The sequence below is a fragment of the Orussus abietinus genome, unplaced genomic scaffold (assembly GCF_000612105.2).
Source record: "Orussus abietinus isolate OABI.00-Male unplaced genomic scaffold, Oabi_2.0 scaffold8, whole genome shotgun sequence".
NCBI classification, from domain to species: Eukaryota; Metazoa; Arthropoda; class Insecta; order Hymenoptera; family Orussidae; genus Orussus; species Orussus abietinus.
Window position 1 is genome coordinate 1309398 of NW_019395997.1, and position 20141 is coordinate 1329538.

The following is a 20141-nucleotide window of genomic DNA, read 5'->3' on the forward strand; positions in this document are numbered from 1 at the left end:
CGCGCGGTGCATGCCGGGAACGTCGCGGGGTGTACGTATTCAAACGCCGCGCAACCGCCATTCCCTTTGATTCCTTTTAATTCTCTTATCCTCCTCTCGCTCGTTATCAGGCGCGAATGCATCTACACATAGACAGGGAGAAGTTCGATTTATTAATTTTAACGAGATCGCTGAAGAGGTGCTTCTCAATTTTACGCAATTACGCTCCGATAATCGAAGTCGGGGAGGGAAGGGTCCCCCGAATGGCGGCTTCCCATTGGTCGAGCCCGCGCATGCGCGGAGCGCCGGCATTCGGGGTGGCGCGGCGCGCGACCGGCATTCGGCGTCCTGGACTCGAACGGGAAGGAGTGAACCGCGTCGCGTCTCGGTGCGTCCTTTGAAACTCGGTCCAACCGGGAGAAGCGAGTGCGCACCGATAACCTCGAAATCTCGAATCCCCGTCACGCGCCGCCATCGACGTGTCCGGACCACCCTCGAAGTATTTCTAAGCGAGACCTTCGCTTCTGTCGCGTCGGTCGCGAAACGGTCCGCGAGTGAGTGCTCCAAAACCACGGAAGCGTCGCCTGCACCGCCGACTGCAACGCCGACTGCAACAGAGTGAGTACCCTCCACTTGACGAAGGCGTCGAAATAAAGACGCCGCGACGCGGGTTCCGAAACGGAGCCGAACAAAAGAGCCCCGTCCCGCTGGGAATATTAAAAAAGCGTCGCATTTCGGTATTCGGTAAATTCAGCGTCTGCGAAGCCGCGCGTCGCATTTCCTTTTTTATACGTATTTTCTGCCGGGTCGTAACAGCGGGGAAAAAAGGTTAATTTAAACATGGACTCTGATCGCCGCGCGTCGCAGTTCTTTCTTTCTTTCTTTTTTTTTTTCCTTTCAAACGCATCTTTTTCCCGCGTCGTAAAAGCGAGAACGCGCATTTTGGGGTCCTCTTGAAATGCACCCGCCTTCGGGCCTCCGTCGGGGTTTCGAGCGATCGTTCTCGTCTCCGCCTCCGAGGGGAAGCAGCTGCGTCCACCGGGGCCGGGAGGGCTCTTTTTCCTTCCCTCGAGCCACCGGGCTCGCCCTAAATATTCGCCCGGCGAGGTTTAATATCCCAACTTCTCCCATTCCCCGAAACCCCCGGGTCGGGGGCACCACTTCCCGCAGGATCCGGGGATCCGTGCCAAGTGCGCTTTGTGCCGGGAAGCTCTCTGCCCAGTCCGCGGAAATCGATCCCGTTTACTCCGAATATCAAATGCTAGCTCGGGTTCACGTGGTCCTGGCCGTCGATTTCCACGGGGATACTACCACAAAGTGGAGATACACTTCCGGAAGATACATACCGCGATATATCGCACCCCTAGCTAGTGTTCCGGCGCCGGCCAGGACCCCGTCGAATCGTCAAGGACGGCCAGTCGGTCGTCGACCGTCTTACGGGGTGGACGCGTCTCGCCCGCCTCTCTGCACGTATATATTATAAATATACAGGTACATATTATATGCATGCAATACATAAGCGATTGTAACGAGAAGTCCTCCGGGGTGCGATGACTCCGGGGGTTGGGAATTCCCGCTAAGTGCGGATCCCCTTCCCAGAAGTCGGAGGAACGAGGAAAGGAGAGGAGAAAAACGGGAAAGAAAGGAGTTTCCCTGCCAAGTGGGGGAGTCGCGAAGTGCGCTCACGGGGTGCACTTGGGTGCAGAAAGGGGCGAGGGGGACGGGGGGAGCACCCGGTACTCGTGTATTGCAGCGAGCCCGTGTACGTGCACAAGTTCGGGGGGGTGGTCGAGGGGACGATGCCACGCGATCGATCCGTTTACGTCTGGTCGCCCCCGACGGCCAGGCGACGCTTAGAAATCGCCCTGTCTTCCTCCGACGCCTACCCTCCCTCGTTAATGAACGCCCCTCTCCCTCCCCCTGTCCTCGGGGGTTTAAACCCGATCTTTAGACGCGTTTACATTTACTTATTTTGGATTTTCGTGGGCGCGAAATCGAAAACCGAGGGCGACGGAAGGACGCAGCGTACGTCGCATAGGGCGCGGCGCGTCGACGCGTCGAGGGTGAAATCCGAGTCCGGAGTCCGATTTCGAGCGTTGAGAGCTTTTCGCGGCGCAATTCCGATTTTTCCCTCCGCAATTCGCCGGGGGACTACTTTTTCCCCGCGCGGAGGTCACGTGACGCACGCAGGAGAGACGTGCGCCGATCGGATGCGCGTGAGCCGAGGCGGTGATCCGTCTCGCAGACAATGCGCGACCGTGAGAGGAACGACATGGGTATTGTGTATATACGGTTGTTCCCCATGTCCATTGTATGGATGTATGTACGGGGGTCGAGGTGGAAACTATGAACGGGGGCGGATTAGGGGACGGAAAAATGGAACCACGTGCGAGCGGGCCCTCTCTTGCTCTTGGGAACGCGCCGGCCGATTATGGGACCTTGATTCCCCGGGTGGGAACACCCGGAAACGGGAGATGGGGAGGTACCGCCGGGGAAACGCTACCGTGGAGATTCTTTACGCGGGACGGAAGGCCGTACAATGCGACAGGCATGATCCTCGCTCGGTTATGGGCGAAAAGAAACCGTGGTTTAATTCCCAAGCTTGCTTGGTTAACTTAACCAGAGTTTTTCATATCTTATGGGGGAGAGAGGTTTGCTCGGAGTTCCTTTATTCCTCGTGAAGGATCGGAGGAGAGGAGGAGGCGCGGCAGCTGCTCGGCGCCGGAGAGGTTAGGAGCGTCGCGGCGCTCGAGGAACGGAGGGACGGGCCAGGAAAAATAAATCCACCGGATCTACGAGGGGCCCCGAGGCCTCTCGACGGGTAACGTCGGGCGCGTTTAACGAGTCGCACGTTTTTACCCAGGCTGGAATTTTTTCCCGACGCGAATCGACCTCGGAGAGTCGCGTCGACGGTGCCGGGGAATTCTCTCCCTCGAGTCGTTTCTACGGCAGTTTCGAAACTCGGGGCGACCAGGGCCGAGAGGCGGAGAAAACGCGCCGAAAAGGGACGGGACGTCGAAGGAGATTTAAGGGAGGGTCGCGATCTTCGGCCGATTTCCCTGGAATAAAGATTCGCAGGTTGGAAACCGAGGTTGGGCCCTGAAAGGTGGGACCCGGGTTCCTGGGAAGGCTGGGGCGAGGTACCTATAACGTTAGGATTAGGACCCTTCGAGGCCGGACAATAGTCCGAAACCTAACGGGAGCCTAGACTCCTTCCTCCTCTTACTTTAATTTTCAAGGGCATTTTGCAAAGGTCTTACCTTTCCTTCCCACCTTCCAGGTCAGACATGAGCCAGGGCGACCAGGAGCAGGACAAGAGCATGGACAAGAAGGAGATCGCCGAGGAGGAGAGGGAGAAGATGCTGAACGCCGAGAACACGAAGCACTCGGGCTCGGTACCGGCCTCGGACGCCGAGGCCGAAGAGCAGAAGCCGAAGAAGAAGATCCCCATAGGCGGCATCAAGATGCCGGGCTTCTGTCGCACCAAGAGCAAGGAACCCTGCAAGGTCGGTCCCCGGGATATCGAGGTACCCTGGCCGAGGCCGAGGATTTTTCCCGACCCTCGCAACCCGATTTGCATGGGCCTTATATGGCGTACACTTCCCGAGAAACGGGGAGAGAGAGAGAGAGGGGCATAACGCTCAAGAGGATGGCTCTTAAAATGGGCGCACGCGTAACGATCACTCCGGGCGATTTGGGATAATTCGAGTTCCTAGGAGTAAATCCATACGGTCTGCGCGGATTTATCGCGCCGATTTATCGTTACGAGTGGTGCCTCTTTTGTACGGGATCGGGGAGCGAGCGCAGGGCATGACGTCCCGGGTGGAGTTTGCCTCGTTCTTCCTCCTCTTTTTCGGCTCTCGTCTCGGGTGATTCGCCCGAAATAAAACTGCGAGATCCCGGAGGAATGTCGCGGGGTTCCCGCGACCCCTCCGGGGCCCGCCGGTTGCGGAATCGTCGCGGAATCTCGGCCCGCGGGGCGGCTCTCGCCGCGGAGCTCTCTCGGGCGCCTTCAGTCGTTGCACCCGACTAATTTCTTTAATTGACTCAATTCCTCTTATTAAGCCCCTAATTGGGAAAGAAAGTGGTGCCGATTACTTCGGGCTAAGCGACGAGAGCCGGCCGACGAAGCGCGAAGGGTGACCCTCCGGTGAGTCATCTCCTGGGAAGAGGCGAATCGCTCCGAGAGCGAGGCGAGTCCGATCACCTGTTGCGGTCGTTGAAGTCGTTGAAGTCGCCGCGCCGATTTCAAGGATCGCGAATTCGCCTTCTCGGGATTAACTCCGGATTAATATCCTCATCCGTGGCGTTTCGTGCTCTCCTATTTCCTCGTCTCTCTCCCCGGTCTATCATTAAGGTCAGGCCCGGGAAGTCGCGACTTTTATTTCCATCGCCTCGAATGGGCGCTTTGCCGCGCTTTCTCGGGAGAAAACGCGCCGCGGAAATGAAGGCTGACCGTGCGTTTCCACCAATCGGTTCTGGCCGCGTTTTCGGGAATTAATCTCCCGATTTTTATCGGCCTCGATTAATGACTAGTAATCGTCGGATTCGTTTCATCTTTCGGAATGTCGCGTTTCCCTTCTCTGCTCGCGTCTATCTCTTCCTTATCAGCGCCGGCAGGATCCGTCGTCGAGGCTGACTTTTATCTCGTCCTTTAACGCGCTTTCTCGGGGGAAAACTGTGCCGCGACCCAGATCAAGCCTGACCGGGCAGCCGTACAAAATTAAGTGGGAAATTATTTTTCCCTCGCACTCGAGGCGCATCCTTCCATCCCGAGGCATGACTCCGCGAGGGCATCCGAGGCGGGATATAACGCATCGGAAAGATACAAGGGGACGGCCAGACGCGAGGAAACGACCTAACGAGTTTCGAGTTCCGCATTTAAGCGACTCTCGTACATGACGATGACTGGGCGGTGCGTTCCCCGGCTTCGTGACGTTGCCCCTTTGAAACAACACCCACCACGGGAGGAATAAAATCCGTCAAATCGGAGGAATTTCCTCTAGCACGCCATGCCGCTCCATTAAATTAACGCCACGATATAAATTCCACTGTTCCACGATTTTATTTTTTTTATTTATTTTTTTTTTTACTTATTTTACTTCGCAATCTTGCACTCACCCGTGACCGTCGAGAGGATGGACAGAGGGTATTAGCCCTTCGAACACGGTGCCATTTCGACATATGGGCGAAATTCCTCTGACCGTGCAGGCAATATTGGACCAAACGTCGGGCGCTCTTAGTAGCCAAAGGGTTAAACGAAGAATTATCTGGTGGTTTTTATTCCCTCCCGAGAAGTGGATTTTTGAAAAATGCGCATATTTGTGGACCGGTAGGTTTAGGTCGGGGTGAAGGGTCGATTCGCATATTTCGATAGGAGGTGCGGACCGGCCTTAAGCCGGGCGGTCGGTCGGACGCACTTCCCTGTTTATTCCGCGGCCCTTTTCTCCTTTTCTGGCCGGCACTCCTCGGCTTTGTCTTGCCGGGGCCCCGAGGTGTCCCTTTATACGGTCCATCTCGTCCGGGCGCTCCTGCGCGTTTTCGGGGTGGAGGGGCGGGGCCGGTCGGGACCAGAACCAGAATAACCGGAACCATCGAGGGCCCGTACCCGGCCACATGGCTCGCTCTCCTGTGCTCGTGTACGCCTCTTATTACCGACTCGTAATTACGGGCCACGGGAGAGATGGATCTCCCCTCCCCCCTCGGGACGCCGGGGAAACTCGGAGTTTCGGTTTTCTCTCCCCCTTCCTTTTTTCCTCGCCTCGGATGGAACCTTCGCGGTACTTAGCTCGAGCGGTTTCGTTTCCACCTTCCGCTTGGAGTCGAGGGTTAGAGACAGTTTTTTTTTCCTTTTTCTTTTTTTCTTTTTGCGAGACGCGTGTTACCCTCCGCGGGTGGAGGCGCCGATCGATAAGCCTTAAAGCCCGACGCGTTCGTCCATCCGCGTCCATTGCTCGGTCTTTTCGACCTCTACGGTCTCGAAGCGCGTTAAAGTTTCCCTTCGAGTTTCTAGAATAAAAAATTTTTAGGGCCCTAGAATTATTTCCCGGTACGTAGTCTCAAGTTCGCCCGAATTTCTTTGTTTCTGAATTCCTAAAGTTTGAAATTCCAAGCGCCCTATGTGGAGGTATTGGATTTCTCGTATTTATATTGTGCAGGTGTAGGTGAGATGTTTATTATTTTTTTTTTTTAGGGGTTCCGTATTTAAAGGGACTCTTAGAGGCGCCGGTACGCATATTTTGCGTACCTGCGAACTTAAGGGGGCCCTGGGTTAGACGAACGACCGCGGAGGGTGCGGGCGGGCGAATGAGAGAGGGGTGAGCGTTGCGTCGGATATCGATTGACGGCGGCCGAGGATGACCGGAGACGGCCGAAGGTGGCCGAGGACTGCCGAGCGGTTCCCGCGGCCGACGCGCATCCCCGGGAGGGCAGCACCCTTCCCTGCCGGTGATCGGCGCCCACTGTCTATAGGGTGGTTTAGGTTAACCCGAGCGGGATTAAAATCTCTAAATTATGGGACTGGTGCGAACAAACGGTGCCCTTGAAACTCCGTAATTTCCCTCTAGAACGGTTTCCATGGGAACGATATGGCGTCAGTCGTATCGAACGCTTTACGTGAATCACTCTGGGTGATGGTCATGTGCACACTGACGCATGTATGTATGTGCAACGCACCGCTCGACGCATTTCACCGGCAGGTGCGACGCACGGAGGAAGCGGAATTTTTTGCCTCGCTCCGATGACCGCCGGCCGGAAGTGCGTATCGCCGAAACCCTTCCGGCCGATCGATCGATCGATCGCGATCGACCCGGGAGAGGACCTCTCCTCCCCGAATTATAACGAATTCCACGGGGTCACCCGGTGAGACTCGCCATCGGTTCTCGAGCTCGGCAGACCAGAAAATTGCGCTTTTCCTCCCGAACCGGGCGCCCTCGTTTCCGGCCGAGCCACCTGCGAGAAACGGAATTTTCGACGACGCGTTTTCGAAATAACGGTCTCGTTGTCCCCTAGGGAGGGAAATATTCGAAACTGGGGGAACAGACGGAGTCGCGTTGAAGAGTGAGAGAAAGGAGCTCCCCTATTTTTTTTTTCTTTTTTTCTTTTTCATGGGTTCTTGGAAGAAAAACGTCTCGAGGGTCGCGTTTCTTCGCCCTGCGCAGGCGAGTTGCGCGCGACCCCTCCGCAGGGTCACGTGGGTCGGGGCTATAAATACGGGCGGCGCGGAGCCATGTGCGCCACTCGAGGCCGGCCCTCGATACGGCGCATGCCGGCGCTCCTCTGCGACCGCCTCTGCTTATCGTCGAGGTTCGTTTCAATTAACCGGGGGACGAGCGCTCTCTCTCCGGGTTAAATTACGTCACGTTAAATCGAGCCTAGGGGGTCAGGGTGACACACGGGACGCGGAGCGTTTAATTCTAGCCGGTATGACTTTTCGCGCACTTTATTCCCCACTTCATTCCAAGGAGATAGAGAAAAATAATGCGGAGTAATTTAATGGAATTCACGTCGAGGACGAGCGCGCTATTTGGCGAGTCCGCATGGGAGGGGTCGTTATTAAGGGATACAAAAAAGGAAAGAGAAAAGAAAAAAAAAGAAACACGTGCGCAGGAAGGGCGCGAGAATTCCTCGGAGCGAGGTTTGACGAGCCTCTAAAAATAAGAGCTCTCCGGCGGGGCCCTCGAGACGTCGGGGAACATCCGGAGCCTCTTTGGACTTCTTTGTCCCGGCTCGACCTTGACTCGTTTGGGCGCCGCCGGCTAGCCTTGGCATTTTTTCCCCGAGGAGGATTCTTTTGGATATCTCACGCCATGTTCCAATACCCTGGCTTGACTGTATGATTTAAAAATCTTTTTTTACTTTTCTCTTTCAGGACGACAGCGCGACGAAACCGGCGGAATCGGGAGACGCCGACGCGGCCGCGATGGCGAAGGAGGGCGAGAACCCTGCGGAGAAGCCTACGACCCCGGCGAAGGACTCCAAGGAGAAGGAGGCACGCAAAGGGATCCTCGACGCCATCAGACTCCCCCTGGTCTCCGTCTTCCCCAGGAAGAAGAACAAGGTAATTGCGAGCTGGCCAGAGTTACGTCCAGTCTTCGCTTTTATAGCCAACGGGAGAGTCGATCGTCGAGCCGGATGCGGCTGAAGAGGGTGAAACCTAAACCTGCACCCTCGACGATGCCCAAGGTTTCCTCGGCTTTTCCGAAGCCTTACGAAGGCCGAGAAAAAGAGAGGAAGAGGAAGGAAGCGGGGAGAGAGAAAAGAGGAAACCCTCTCTCCGTGGAGTATATCGCCTTCCGGAAGTACTACGGGGTCAACCGGGAGTGGGTTTCGCCGGAGAGAGGAGTACCTCGATCCACTTTTCCCTGAATGAGACTTCCACGAGACACTTTCCCCGGGCTCCTGTTCGCTTCCGGTGTGGATCTCCATGGAAAGAGGATACCTAATATGAAGATCCTCTTCTAATGTCGGTAATTCCGACCATGCTTTCTCCTAGGACATTGTCTCCTACTCGTGGATCCTTCATCGAGAATAAGGGGTTTACTGGCACTGGACCATCGCACCCGGGATACGACCTGGACGTCGTAAACCGGGTTACGAGCGTTTCCATAAGTCGTATCCCGCCGTTCATGGGGTTTGCGCGTATCCTTTCCCCACCGACTTCTTGTAGGCTCGCTTCTTCTTGTCCTCCGCGACCGGCTCTTCGTCACGTACTCCGGCTTCCCACGGGCTTTCTTCGTCGGCGCCACTTCTGCCCCCGTTCCTTCTGCCGGGGAACTCGAAGACCCCCTCTCAGCCTCCGAGATACGGCACGGACCACTCGGTCTTCCTCCTTCTTCTTTTCCTCTCTTCCGCCTCCCTTCGTCTCAGTGCCTTCGAAGCTGCACGCGTGGGATACGCGTGTACACCTTTTGTAATCCGAACTGCCGCGGCCTTGCAGTTCTTGCTGGTCGCTCGAGCCGGCAGCTTCGCTCTTCAGGGCCCATTCACTTCGAGGGAGGATAGCCGACCTAGGAGATGGGCAAGAAGAGCATCTACATCAGCAGCTTCGTCGGCAGAGGGTTGTTCCCGGAGGTGAGGGCGAGCCCTGGAGAGGAACGGCAAGATGCCTTGCAGAGTGTGACGGGCTCAACTGTTTCCCAGGATTTTTTTCAAGATTTTTCAGGACATGTTCGGCACCTCTTGGAGAAGAGGTCACTGGATGCTGCGTCGCTGATTCTCCTGGCGTTCGCCATGAATTAAAATTGGAATCTTTGCAATTAACGTGATCACCCCTCTTTCGGTTCTCCAGGAAGGAGACGCCGAGCTGGGGACCACGGGGACCGCCGGCCTCGCCAGCGTGGAGACCCTGGACGAGGGTGCCGAGAAGAACGCGGCAGCCGTCGACGGGGACGGCATGGAGACCGTGCGCTTGGACGGCGACAACACCGACAATGCGGCGCCCCCGAAGCAACACCCCTTCGTCGTCTGCCTTTCCACTCTCAGGAGAAACATACTAGTTTCCGGTGGGTGGATCTCCAGTTTCCGGGAGAACGAGCACGGTCCTCGTATATACGTTACGTACCCTCGGGTGCTCTCCGGTTGAGATAACCTCCTCCGTAAAATCGGACCACCTGGACTCGACGAAAGCACGAGGTGCGAACTTGGTATTCTAATCGACCCGACTTTTCCAGTTGCGACGTTCTGCATCCTGCTGACCATCATCGTCATCATCTTCGTGGCCTGTGCCGGGCCTAGAAGAGTGGCCCAGCCCCTGAAAGATGGCAAGTACGTGGAAGCCGTGACTTCTTGCGGTCCTGTCCAGGGCGTCCTGGAGGACGGCGCCTTCGCCTTCAGAGGAGTTCCTTACGCCGTGCCTCCCGTCGAGCAAAGAAGGTCGGCACTTCTTTTTTTTTTTTTATCATCTTTCTCTAAGAGTATTTAAGTTCTCTCGAGGATTCGTTGGACTCTTGGGTCATCCTTTCAGGTGGTTGCCGGCCGAGCCGCTTCGCAGGATAGAGCACTGTTGGACCGGTACATTCAACGCGCACAACGCGTCGGAGATGTGCTGGCAACGGGAGGCCTCTGGTCGCGTGGATGGCGTCGAAGACTGCCTCTATTTGGACGTGTTCACGCCCCACGTCCGCTACGACTCGCCACTCCCCGTGGTGGTGATGATCGGCGCCGAAACGCTCAGCGGAGCTTCCCCGGGAGTCATGCAGCCCTCCGCAAAACTGGCGCGCGTCCGGGAGATGGTCTTCGTGCGACCTAACTTCAGGTGAGGTTTAACGACGCGTCATGAACCGAGAGATTAATTAAATTCCTTGGGGAGGGTTGACGGGAAGATCGCGAAGGTGGTCACGATTTTCTTTCGATTCCAGATTGGGGGTTTTCGGGTTTCTCGCGGTCGAGCCCCTCTCCAGGGCGACCCATCCTCCCACTTCTGGGAACTATGGACTCTCCGACATCGTCGCGGCTCTTCAGTGGGTGCAGCTGAATATCGAGAACTTCGGGGGTGACAAGAAATCGGTGACCCTCTGGGGCCACCGAGCCGGTGGCACGCTGGTGACCAGCCTGGTGGGTGCGCGGCGCTCCAAGGGCCTCTTCTCCAGGGCTTGGGTGTCCAGCGGAAGCGCCATCTTCCCCGGCAAGGAGCTGGAGAAGTCGGAGAAGCTCAGCGAGCAGTTCCTCTCGGCCATCAAATGCAGCGACGCTTCTTGCCTGAGGAGCCAGACCGCCGAGGACCTGATGGACGCGGTGCCCGACTCCTGGCACGCGGGGAACGTCGGATTGCCCGAGCCCAGGGAGGCCACCAACGATAAGAGGCACGAGTGGCTCGTCCTGGACGGGGCGATCCTGCAGGAGCACGTGGGTCAGGCCTGGGTAAGGGACGGCCTCCCGGTGAAGCTGGTCATCGGTACCACCGCCCACGCCGGCGTTCCCGTTCGCTACCGGACCCCCAACACCACCCTGGAGGCTCCGCAAGTCGAGAAACTCGTGAAGGAGTCTCTCCTGGGCACCATGGGACTCGCCGACGAGGCTCTCAGGTAGTCCTTGAAATACTTGTAACCAGGTCTCGCTGCGGCATCGTCGTCCAGAGGATTAAGATTAACACCTGTTTCTCTTTTTTATTTCCCCCCAGGCGGTACAACGGCACTCTTAAAGGTCTCGTCACCATGATCTCGGACATCCGCGTGGTGTGCCCCTTGCTGACCCTGGCCACCCAACAGCCGAACATCCCGTTCTACGTGGTGACCCAGGCGAGGGGGAACCCTGCCTTCGCGGACCCCGACAGCGACGCCGCCGCCATCCTGGGATCTTACGCCGCCAAGACGCCCGAGGAGAAGAGACACTTGTCAGCGATACAGCAGCTCTTCAACCACTACGTTTGGCATGGCGAGGTCGCCCAGGCTGACCCCAAGGGCGCGAAGAGGGTCCTCATGGTCGGCCAGGACGTCCTCCAGGAACACGATTACCCCAACTGCGACTTCTGGATACAGAAGAACATCGTGCCCACCTACGCGAGGATCGATTAAGGGACTCGCGCATCCCGGGCGGGTCGCACGCGATTCGACACCCTGGAAGTCGGATGAAGCCGCGCGAATTCCTGGTTTCCTTGTGTCTCGTCGTATCTTTTTTCTTTCCCCGTACCTTACGTTCGATTGCGCGGAACTGCGCGAACGTGACTCCCGGGTCGGGGGAGGAGATACCCGGACTGCAGCTCTTATCTTATCGGTCTGCTTTTTTGTCTCTCGGTTCGATTACGGAGAAGCGCCCGGGGGTCATCCTTGATATCTGAATCCTTGAATTTCCGTACGACCCTGACGAAGTCGGGTCTCTTTGTAGATGGCTTTGTCCAACTTCTCTGTGGGGAGGTCGCAGGGAGGGTACCGTTTAATCACTTAAGTAGCTGGATAATGGATGTCTAATGAGATTATTAACGAGATACAATAAGCGATCCGACTTTCGAGGGCGTCAGGCTCGACGGAGCTCAAGAGTGGACGTCCTGGGGATACCTTGAAACCGGTAAACGACGTAAGGACTCGGTTGGATTTTCTTTTTTTTTTTTTCGTATTCGCTTTAGCGAGAAACGCGCACTTGGTCGAGGTTGGCCGAAAGGATTCGAACTCGGAGAGTCTTGCACCTTGCGCGACGTCGAGCTCGAGGAAGCCCACCGTCGAGGAGGCGAGCGAGATTAATGTTAATAGCGGAAAGAGTGTCTATAGACGTGCGTACTGCGGGTCCGCGGGATAAAACGATAATATGTATGTGTATAAATGTGAATCAAATTGTAATATATTGCGTGAGGGCAGGTAGAGAGGAAGGCGAGGACCTCTCCGCTCTGCTTGAAACCTCCGAATGAAGAGCGAGGAACGAATCGCAGAATTAGGCTGAGGAATAAATTGCCCCCGTTTTTTCGGCGTAACTTTACGTTAAGAACGGCGGCAATAAGGTGTTCACCTTATTCCTCAATTGAGTGAAAATCCGAGACGAGGGAACTCGCTTTCATGCGGACTTTTCAAGCGAGAGGAGGAACGGCCAGAGAGAGAGAGGGATAGGAGAAAATGAGAGCCGTAGCGAGAAGCATTAGTTTAGGAGAGACAGAGCGAATATCGACCGTGCATATATATATATATTATATATTACGATATATTCTTGTAAGGTGTGAGCTACGAGGGTGCGAGCCAGAGGTCCGAGGTCGGACTTTCGAAGAGCGGCTCCAAGAATCTCAGAAATTATTCAGAGGCAGGATATCGACGTTTTGGCAGCCTCCGAAGGGCGATATATCCTCCCTCTTGCTCGCACTCCGCTCTTAAGCTTACGGTAGTCCTTAGGAAGTTACAAGATACGTTTCATTTAGAGCTATATGAACGAAAGGAGGTTCCTCGAGCGACGAGCGACTCTTGGAGATTTTAGCGTTAATCGTGGGAAGAAATACTCCCGCGAGGATTTTCTACTGTACCGTGATATACATATACATAGGGATAGGTCAGGTCTGCGGGCGACGAAACCGATATCGAAGACGTAGATTTTTTACGGGGACTTTTTCTACCGCGGGACTTTTTCCTTTTTTTACCGAATAATTTAAGGCCGAACGTAGGTAGACTCGAGATCGATTCGAGGGATTGGACGCATTCGATTGCGACCGCTGTAATTTCCACCATTCCCCCGACACTCTGCGTGATAATGCTGCCGATTATAAGACGATTCCACGTCTGTAATTAATGCCTGTAATTAATTAACCACGGTCGCAATCGAAACGTCCATCTTCGTCGCTCAATCCAAGCCATCCTCGCGACTGGAGGACGTCATTCAGACTGAAGGGAAAACCGATCAGTATTTTCGACCGAATTTGGTCGAGCGACGAAATACTTTTAACAGACTGATACCAAATCTGGTATTTTATATGCATGTACTTTTCTCCAATTTTTATATATATATTTTTTTTTTGCCTTTTACAGCGTCAATGTCACTCCTGTCAGAGAGGACGAAGCGCGCTCCTTGAGATGGAAGGTAGGAGCTTCCAGTTTCCCGAAAAAGCCTTAAAACCTCTCAGGTAAACCGACAAAAAGTCTGGTCCAAAACGAAAGAGAACGAGGGCTCTCCTCTAGGGAGGCTCGGAGGGTTTTTTTTTTCTTTCTTTCTAAAAACCATTTTTCGCGCCCGCCATTTTGAGAGAGGCGCGCCATCGTGAGTGCTCGATTTTTATTCTTGTTTTTTTTTTTTTTTTTTAACGAAATATAAGCCCGCAGACGTGATCGCGAAATCGGACACTTCGGCAATGCCGGAAACCCTGCCACCTTCGTTTACATCTGCCCCATAATCATGCTTAATCGCTAATCCCGATTTATATTAACGTAATCGTTACGTCGCTAAGTGGATTAATTTATTTTCACGGAGATGTGATAAATTAGTATTTATAGCGGCGACTCGCGTCGACTCCCTGTAACTAGTTTACCGCATTGCGATTATTAGTTATGATTAGATATCATTATTACAATTAATATATATATATATAATTAATCTTAGACTGTAATATACTATACTGTGTAATGAAGAGTAGCGAGTGGGACGGCAGAGCGATCTCGAACCACGTATGACGGATTATTCTTAGGCGATTATGGAGGCAAATAGTTTTGCATCGGTATGGTTACGATTAGGGACGATGCACCTTTTTTTTTTTCTTTTTTTAATTTTTAACACTCGGTTCGTTTTATCTCATTTTATTCGCGTTACTATTGTGGTCGCGGATTTAGCAGGGTACTCGGCGGTCACTTTATTCCTGCACGCATATTGCCTTTGCTAGACACGAGTGAGAACGCACCTTATATATATGTACGTCTTTAGCCCCGAGATAATGATTTTTAACATTTAATCGCGTTAAATGACCAGGTCTTACGCCGTTGGGAAATTACGTTTTATCGCGACGAGGTCTCGCGTTAATTCGGTGCGATCGTTCCGAGGGTACGATCGGTTCTTTTTTTTTTTTCCCTCTACGTTTCTTTAAATTAAACCAGATCTTTTATTGCCACCGCGCGTATTGTGCTATTCTAATTTTATTGTATACACTGTGCCGTCAATAAAGTTGTATAATCGGATAGTAACTTGGGGGCATTTTTGTAGTACTCGTCGCAGAGGGGAAAATTATCAAGGATGCTGCAACGTCGACGAGGGTGTCACCTTTGTTACGATCATTTAATAAAAAGGGGCAACTCGCGTTGTACAGTGTGATAAATAATTGTCAGTAGTAACGATGACATTATTATTACCGAGATATTGTTTGCCGTTGAGTCGTTGCAAGGTACGCTACCATTTCGTGATCTACAGGCGCAAACTTCTACGGTGTGTCCTCTTATCTGTAAGATTATTAATTTGAATTTAAAAGGGGATTGATAGTATTCGAGTACGTCCTTAATGAATGGTAGAAGGTGTAGTAGTAAATAATGAGGAATGTCACCTGTTGCGAGTAACATCCAGAAGTAACTGCTGTTGTGGTATCCTCGATCATTTTCCCACAAAAATGCGTGCTGTTGAGTACTAGGAATAAATGGAGAATATAATGTAAATTAGGGATTGGTCGGGGGACAGAACTTACCAGCATTGTTATAAGTGTAACTGTATTTTAGACAGACGTATCCATTCTTCAGGGGACAACCGATCATCGAATGATTCAAGTGACTCCACATGTAGGTTATATTTGGTGGTGTCGAATCCTCTGAACATAAAGGAAAAAAAGAAAATGGGTAAAGCAAGGATCGAAATAGTTATCGATTCATTGAACACTCACCGGTTACTATGTATGGTTCTACGCATGGTACTCCGACAAACCCTGAACAGTTGACTTTGACAGCGGAGTGACTGTTATGCATCGGTCCGAGCCATGTAAACTGGAGACAGTAAGGACTGCTGTCATTTGCAACAATCAGATTTCCTGTAAGTGTCGAAGAAAATATTAAGTTTCAACGTAACGATGCAAGTAACGAACTACTTGTTTTTCTGCGTACCTTTAGAAGATACTACGAAGCAAAGCCAGAGAAACACTGTGCACTGTCTTCTCATCGTTTCGCGTTTGATTCATCGCCTTCACCTTCCAGTAAGTAATATCTTTGCTTATCTGATAGTCGCTACGACCGTCATACTAATTTTTGATAACGTTGCACGTTATCAATTCGTATATAGCCGGAAGTGGTATGTAATTACATTTCGATCGTTTTACAAGTGATTAACCTTCGCATATAATAAATATAGTGAGATTTTATTTACGACAAAAATGCACATTCTAGTAGAAGTTGACGATAAATTTAAAGGAAAAACTGTTAAGCACTTAAGGACGTTACGAAATCAGTATTAACGTACGGTAAACGACACTTACATAATATTGTCAAGTACACAAGTATAATCTAAACGGTAAATGCAGTGAGAATACTAGCAAAATGTCTATGGCTGCTCTTAGGTGTACCACATTATAAATATATAAAAATCTTGTTCATTTAAAGCTGTATAATGGTTTAAAATTCATCGTGCCTTGCCAATGCTTCACCAAAATCTGTGGCTTGAGACCCAACGAAAATATCGTATTTCTCTAATATCTCTTCTTTTGTAAGTTTTTGGTCCGCATCCATATCGGCTTCAAAGATCAAGTGTCGAGATTCTGCTTCCGCGTGATCGAAGTCTACAGGAATTATCCAATTTTTTACCTGTTATGGCAAGTAACAAATTGATTAGAAATTAAGACAAGGGACAACATAGGATTATGGCACGTCGTTATAAACTTTAAATGGCATACTTCCTCGTTGTTCAAGAAACCATCTCCGTCCTTGTCTCTATACGAAGAGAACTGCTCCTTTTCGTTCTTCACCCATTCTGGCTCCTCTTCTTCCCCACCTTTGTACATATCCCCTACGCACATTGGAAATATCAAATTAAGCCCTTCTTCTTAAATGTACAAATTACATTCATACCCACCAATGTACTCCGAGAGAGATATTTTTCCATCGGTGTCCTTATCGATATCTTCCATTGTTTCCAAAACAACGACATCTCTCATATGCTCCGTTTCCTCAGGATGAAGGAAGGCGGTAAATTCTTCTTTGGTCAAGGCGTCGTCTCCATCCTTGTCGGCGACCGACCACCTTCTCCGGTCCCTTTTCAACATAATCGCATACGAGAAATTCTCATCGTCGGGCTTATCCAGACTCTCCGCCTCCTTGTCGTCAACAAAACCATAGACTATCTTGCGATACTCGCTCCATGCCAACGTATCCTTATCATCAGGATTATGAGACTTCCACTGACGCTCGACGTCGTCTCTAATATAACGCTGTTGCGTGTACTTGATCCAATCCTTCAACTCCTCCTGGGTGACAAAGCCATCCTTATCCTTGTCGATCTTGTCGACGATCAATCCCAGCCTTCTCGTACTTTCTTCCGGACTAAGCTGGTCGAACGTCTTCGCATCTTCCCCGAGAAAGGCTTCGTGATCGTATTCGGGGTTGTGTTGGGAGTGTATGAAGTGTTCCTGTTTGCTCAGTTCCTATACCAAAGAATATTTATCTTAATATTCGCTTCAAGCTTTCCACGGTATTATCAACATATCTAAGTTCCTCCAGGAACGAGAGACATTTCCCTTACCGCATCCAACACTCTCGTAGACTTGTGGTCCTCCTCGGGCTTGGGAATTGCCTGAGCGAGGACGATCGCGAGGAGGATCCCCAGGAAGGCGAAACGACACATCTTCGGTGGCGACTAACTGGCAAATCTCGTCGCGGTCCGGTCGCCACTCTCTTCCCTTCTATCCCTCTTCTTAATATAGACACGCGAGTCGACCGAAGGACTCAGCTACGGCAACTCTACTCACAATCCGGAAAGCCTCCTCGCTATCGCTAGCTTCTCCAGCTTCCACATCATCAGAATCTCTAGCCTCTTGCACTCCGCCACCGACTGTCGACGCACGCCCCCACTAACTACCACATTAACTGCAGCCAGTCGGTGATGCGTGTATGCACTTGTCGCGACACGCGATAAGCCTCCTGTGTTGCCGATTTGCCTGGAATTCCCGCCGCGTCTCTTCCTAACCTGCAAAAATGCGAATCGCGGACATCGAATCCATCACATGACTAAACTGCCTCCTCTTATTAGCTCTTTCCCTTAGCTCCGACCAACGGCGGGCAATCGTTTAATTCAAACCATAAAAAGACGTCTCCGTTCGTTACCTACTGTTTCTTTGATAAAAAGTACCAGCTACGGATCTGTAACCGGAAAAATATATATGGCGCTCGAAGATCTTTCTTTCAGTCGATACTCAGTATTGACTTCTATATAATTACACAAGAATTTTCTAAAGATTCGATGAATAGTCTTGTTGGATGAATTTAAATGTTGTTGTTTTATTAATAATATTGTTCTGTTATAGATTATATGGCGTTAAAGTCCTCGGTGGACATTGACTTCTGATAATGAAAAGGGGTACCCCACACGAGTCTGTGATCGGAAATAGCTCTCCTATTTTTAACTTTAGACAAAAAGTAGCCGATGTTGGTATGGATAGCTGGTGAAACGTCGTTAAATGTGCCGACTTCCCTTCGCTTAAAATATCACTGGCCATGATTAGTCGCAGATTGTCGTACGGTTTTCTAAATGGATGGAAATTGTTTATATACTTTCAGGTGAATACGATTGTACGAAAGGTCCCCATTAACGTAGAATAGTGATTCATTCTTTGATAAACCTGGGGAAACGAGTCATGCTTTATCTAGGGCGTGCTTATCCTGTTATCTCCTGGTTTCCAGCGATAAAGAACTGGTGGCCGCCCATGTACCTGTCGTCCGCTATGATCGTCTCTTCGGCTGGATCGCGATCAGCATTCCTGGTGTTCCCATCATTTTCTGCGACGTATTCGAGTTTCTAAACGCCGAAATGGCTGCGAAGGGTCAGCTGGAACACGTGGAGGTCCTAAAGTTCATTATATTCTGCTTCAACACTATAATATGGGTGAGTCTGAAGTTAATGCGCGACAAATTATCTTTGTTATACCTTTGTGACTCCCATGAGTTGAAAGAGAAAAAGAGAGGGTTGTACCATGTTATTTGCACTTCGATTAAGAGAATTATGATACTTGCAGCTCCTTGCTTGCGGAATGTTTGGACTGTCCATCTGGCTGAGAATGGAACCAGGATTCGAAGAGTGGGTTGGCTTCCTGGATTTGTGGGACTTCTATATAGGCATCTATATCCTCATCGCTGTTGCAGTGGCTATCATGGCGATCTCCTTCGCAGGCTGCGCAGCTACGTTGGCTGAAAATGTCCTGGCACTTTACATCGTACGTACCGATCAGCTAGAACTTCCTATTATGTAGTATTTTACCTGTGACGTCAACATAGAATTAACGTAACACGACTTAAGTGGAAATCTCTTCGATCGCAGCACATTGGTGCGCAGCTGTTTTGCTTTGTGTGCGGCTTAGCTGGTGCAGCAGTTCTACTGGATTATTCAACTTATGACAGCAAGATTCAGCCAATCATAAGAAGATCGATGACTTCCTTAATTGTTAATTCGCACCATGAAGATGCTTCGACCATTCTCAGAATTGTTCAGGAAAATGTGCGTACCCTTTTATTGTCGACAAATAATATCTCCGTTGATATGGTTGATATATTTCTTTAATTTTGCTGTTTACATATTTTCAGATTGGATGCTGCGGAGCAGATGGTCCTATGGACTATTTGACGTTATTAAAGCCCCTTCCAACCGAATGTAGAGATACGGTGACAGGAAATGCTTTCTTCCATGGCTGCGTCGAAGAACTCACATGGTTTCTAGAGGCTCGATCAGGATGGCTAGCTGGAGTAGCACTGGCGTTATGCATGCTTCACGTAAGACAATATTTTATTATCTTAAATTTTTATCCAATATTTCTAGATTAAAAAATGTTAATCGTGATGTCAAATTTCATCCCAAAACAATGATGTTACAGGTAGTGCAGGCAGTTCTATCCCTCATCTTGATTCAGGCTCTTCAGAAGGAAAAAAAACTCGCTATGTATAAGCATTAATTATAAGAGTAACATTACTACCGAATAGCTTTTAGAAGAGGCAAAATTATTCAGCGTCATTCTATTCACCGTATTAACATAAACATTTATTTAATGAATTCATAAACTTCCTAAGCAGCCTTCTCATTAAATGATAAGCGCATCGCATTCGACTGTGGAATTATACCATATCGCGGCGCTTAGGAGAAATAAATTCAGATTTCGCTCTCAATGATGGTTCCAAAGAAATTCCAGAGAGTAGCAGAGGGAATCCATGCCGTGGATTTTACATCGAGCTCCTAGGAGTTGGCCGGATACTCTTCGAGATCCCAAGCTGAAGAAACGAGAGAAGAAGCTGATGACATGACTGGACAATTTGTTAATATTCTTTCAAACGAGCTCGAGAACTTATGTACTTGCGCTACTTGTATAATAAACTGTAAAATAATTAGGGTAATAAAGCAAGTTATTGACTAATAACAATGAATATGTTTAATTAGACGAGCATGTCTAGCGAACCCTCTAGAAAAATTGCGATAAGTCGTGGGACGTCGCGGGAAGGTGTTTCTGTGCCACCTCCTCGGTTATCCTATAAAGTCCCGTAGTGTCCCGTAGTGTCCCGTAGAGTCCCGTAGTGTCCCGTAGTGTCCCGTAG

General features: G+C 50.9%; 4 protein-coding genes and 1 long non-coding RNA gene across 5 annotated transcripts in view; 2 read left to right on the forward strand and 3 right to left on the reverse strand.

Annotated features, from left to right (window-relative positions):
- The first annotated feature begins 338 nt into the window (after positions 1 to 338).
- On the forward strand, positions 339 to 14561 carry LOC105699500 (neurotactin). The gene is made up of 8 exons (XM_012424536.1): positions 339 to 597; positions 3260 to 3485; positions 7850 to 8038; positions 9269 to 9482; positions 9651 to 9852; positions 9944 to 10234; positions 10338 to 11003; positions 11099 to 14561. The coding sequence occupies exons 2-8, from the start codon at positions 3267 to 3269 to the stop codon at positions 11490 to 11492; spliced, it is 2175 nt and encodes a 724-aa protein (XP_012279959.1). The 5' UTR covers positions 339 to 597; positions 3260 to 3266; the 3' UTR covers positions 11493 to 14561.
- A 72-nt stretch (positions 14562 to 14633) lies between these two features.
- On the reverse strand, positions 14634 to 15647 carry LOC105699499. Its single transcript, XM_012424535.1, has 5 exons — positions 15462 to 15647; positions 15245 to 15388; positions 15053 to 15172; positions 14915 to 14994; positions 14634 to 14813 (listed from the first exon to the last, which is right to left on the reverse strand). Exons 1-5 carry the CDS (start codon positions 15514 to 15516, stop codon positions 14649 to 14651), a joined length of 564 nt encoding a protein of 187 aa, XP_012279958.1. The 5' UTR covers positions 15517 to 15647; the 3' UTR covers positions 14634 to 14648.
- Positions 15648 to 15693: 46 nt separating this feature from the next.
- LOC105699496 (calumenin) lies at positions 15694 to 17499 on the reverse strand. Its single transcript, XM_012424533.2, has 4 exons — positions 17089 to 17499; positions 16423 to 16990; positions 16244 to 16356; positions 15694 to 16154 (listed from the first exon to the last, which is right to left on the reverse strand). The coding sequence occupies exons 1-4, from the start codon at positions 17188 to 17190 to the stop codon at positions 15966 to 15968; spliced, it is 972 nt and encodes a 323-aa protein (XP_012279956.1). The 5' UTR covers positions 17191 to 17499; the 3' UTR covers positions 15694 to 15965.
- A 370-nt stretch (positions 17500 to 17869) lies between these two features.
- On the forward strand, positions 17870 to 19966 carry LOC105699498 (tetraspanin-2A). The gene is made up of 6 exons (XM_012424534.1): positions 17870 to 18122; positions 18246 to 18447; positions 18578 to 18775; positions 18880 to 19056; positions 19143 to 19328; positions 19430 to 19966. The coding sequence occupies exons 1-6, from the start codon at positions 18094 to 18096 to the stop codon at positions 19505 to 19507; spliced, it is 870 nt and encodes a 289-aa protein (XP_012279957.1). The 5' UTR covers positions 17870 to 18093; the 3' UTR covers positions 19508 to 19966.
- Positions 19572 to 20141, reverse strand: part of LOC111674325 — a 1727-nt gene continuing 1157 nt past the window's right edge. Inside the window, exon 2 of the long non-coding RNA XR_002762365.1 lies at positions 19572 to 19820. This is a non-coding gene — a long non-coding RNA (uncharacterized LOC111674325). The remainder of the gene's footprint in view (positions 19821 to 20141) is intronic.

Coding starts and splice junctions, on each gene's coding strand:
- LOC105699499 (XM_012424535.1), bottom strand. CDS start 15,516: ATGAGAAGACAGTGCACAGTGTTTCTCTGGCTTTGCTTCGTAGTATCT. Junction 15,389..15,461: donor CTTCGTAGTATCTTCTAAAG/GTACGCAGAAAA, acceptor CGACACTTACAG/GAAATCTGATTGTTGCAAAT. Junction 14,995..15,052: donor TTACACTTATAACAATGCTG/GTAAGTTCTGTC, acceptor ATTTATTCCTAG/TACTCAACAGCACGCATTTT.
- LOC105699498 (XM_012424534.1), top strand. CDS start 18,094: ATGGATGGAAATTGTTTATATACTTTCAG. Junction 18,123..18,245: donor AATTGTTTATATACTTTCAG/GTGAATACGATT, acceptor CCTGGTTTCCAG/CGATAAAGAACTGGTGGCCG. Junction 18,448..18,577: donor GCTTCAACACTATAATATGG/GTGAGTCTGAAG, acceptor TGATACTTGCAG/CTCCTTGCTTGCGGAATGTT.
- LOC105699500 (XM_012424536.1), top strand. CDS start 3,267: ATGAGCCAGGGCGACCAGGAGCAGGACAAGAGCATGGACAAGAAGGAG. Junction 8,039..9,268: donor TCCCCAGGAAGAAGAACAAG/GTAATTGCGAGC, acceptor TCGGTTCTCCAG/GAAGGAGACGCCGAGCTGGG. Junction 10,235..10,337: donor TTCGTGCGACCTAACTTCAG/GTGAGGTTTAAC, acceptor TTTCGATTCCAG/ATTGGGGGTTTTCGGGTTTC.
- LOC105699496 (XM_012424533.2), bottom strand. CDS start 17,190: ATGTGTCGTTTCGCCTTCCTGGGGATCCTCCTCGCGATCGTCCTCGCT. Junction 16,357..16,422: donor ATCTCTCTCGGAGTACATTG/GTGGGTATGAAT, acceptor CAATGTGCGTAG/GGGATATGTACAAAGGTGGG. Junction 16,155..16,243: donor GTTTCTTGAACAACGAGGAA/GTATGCCATTTA, acceptor TTGCCATAACAG/GTAAAAAATTGGATAATTCC.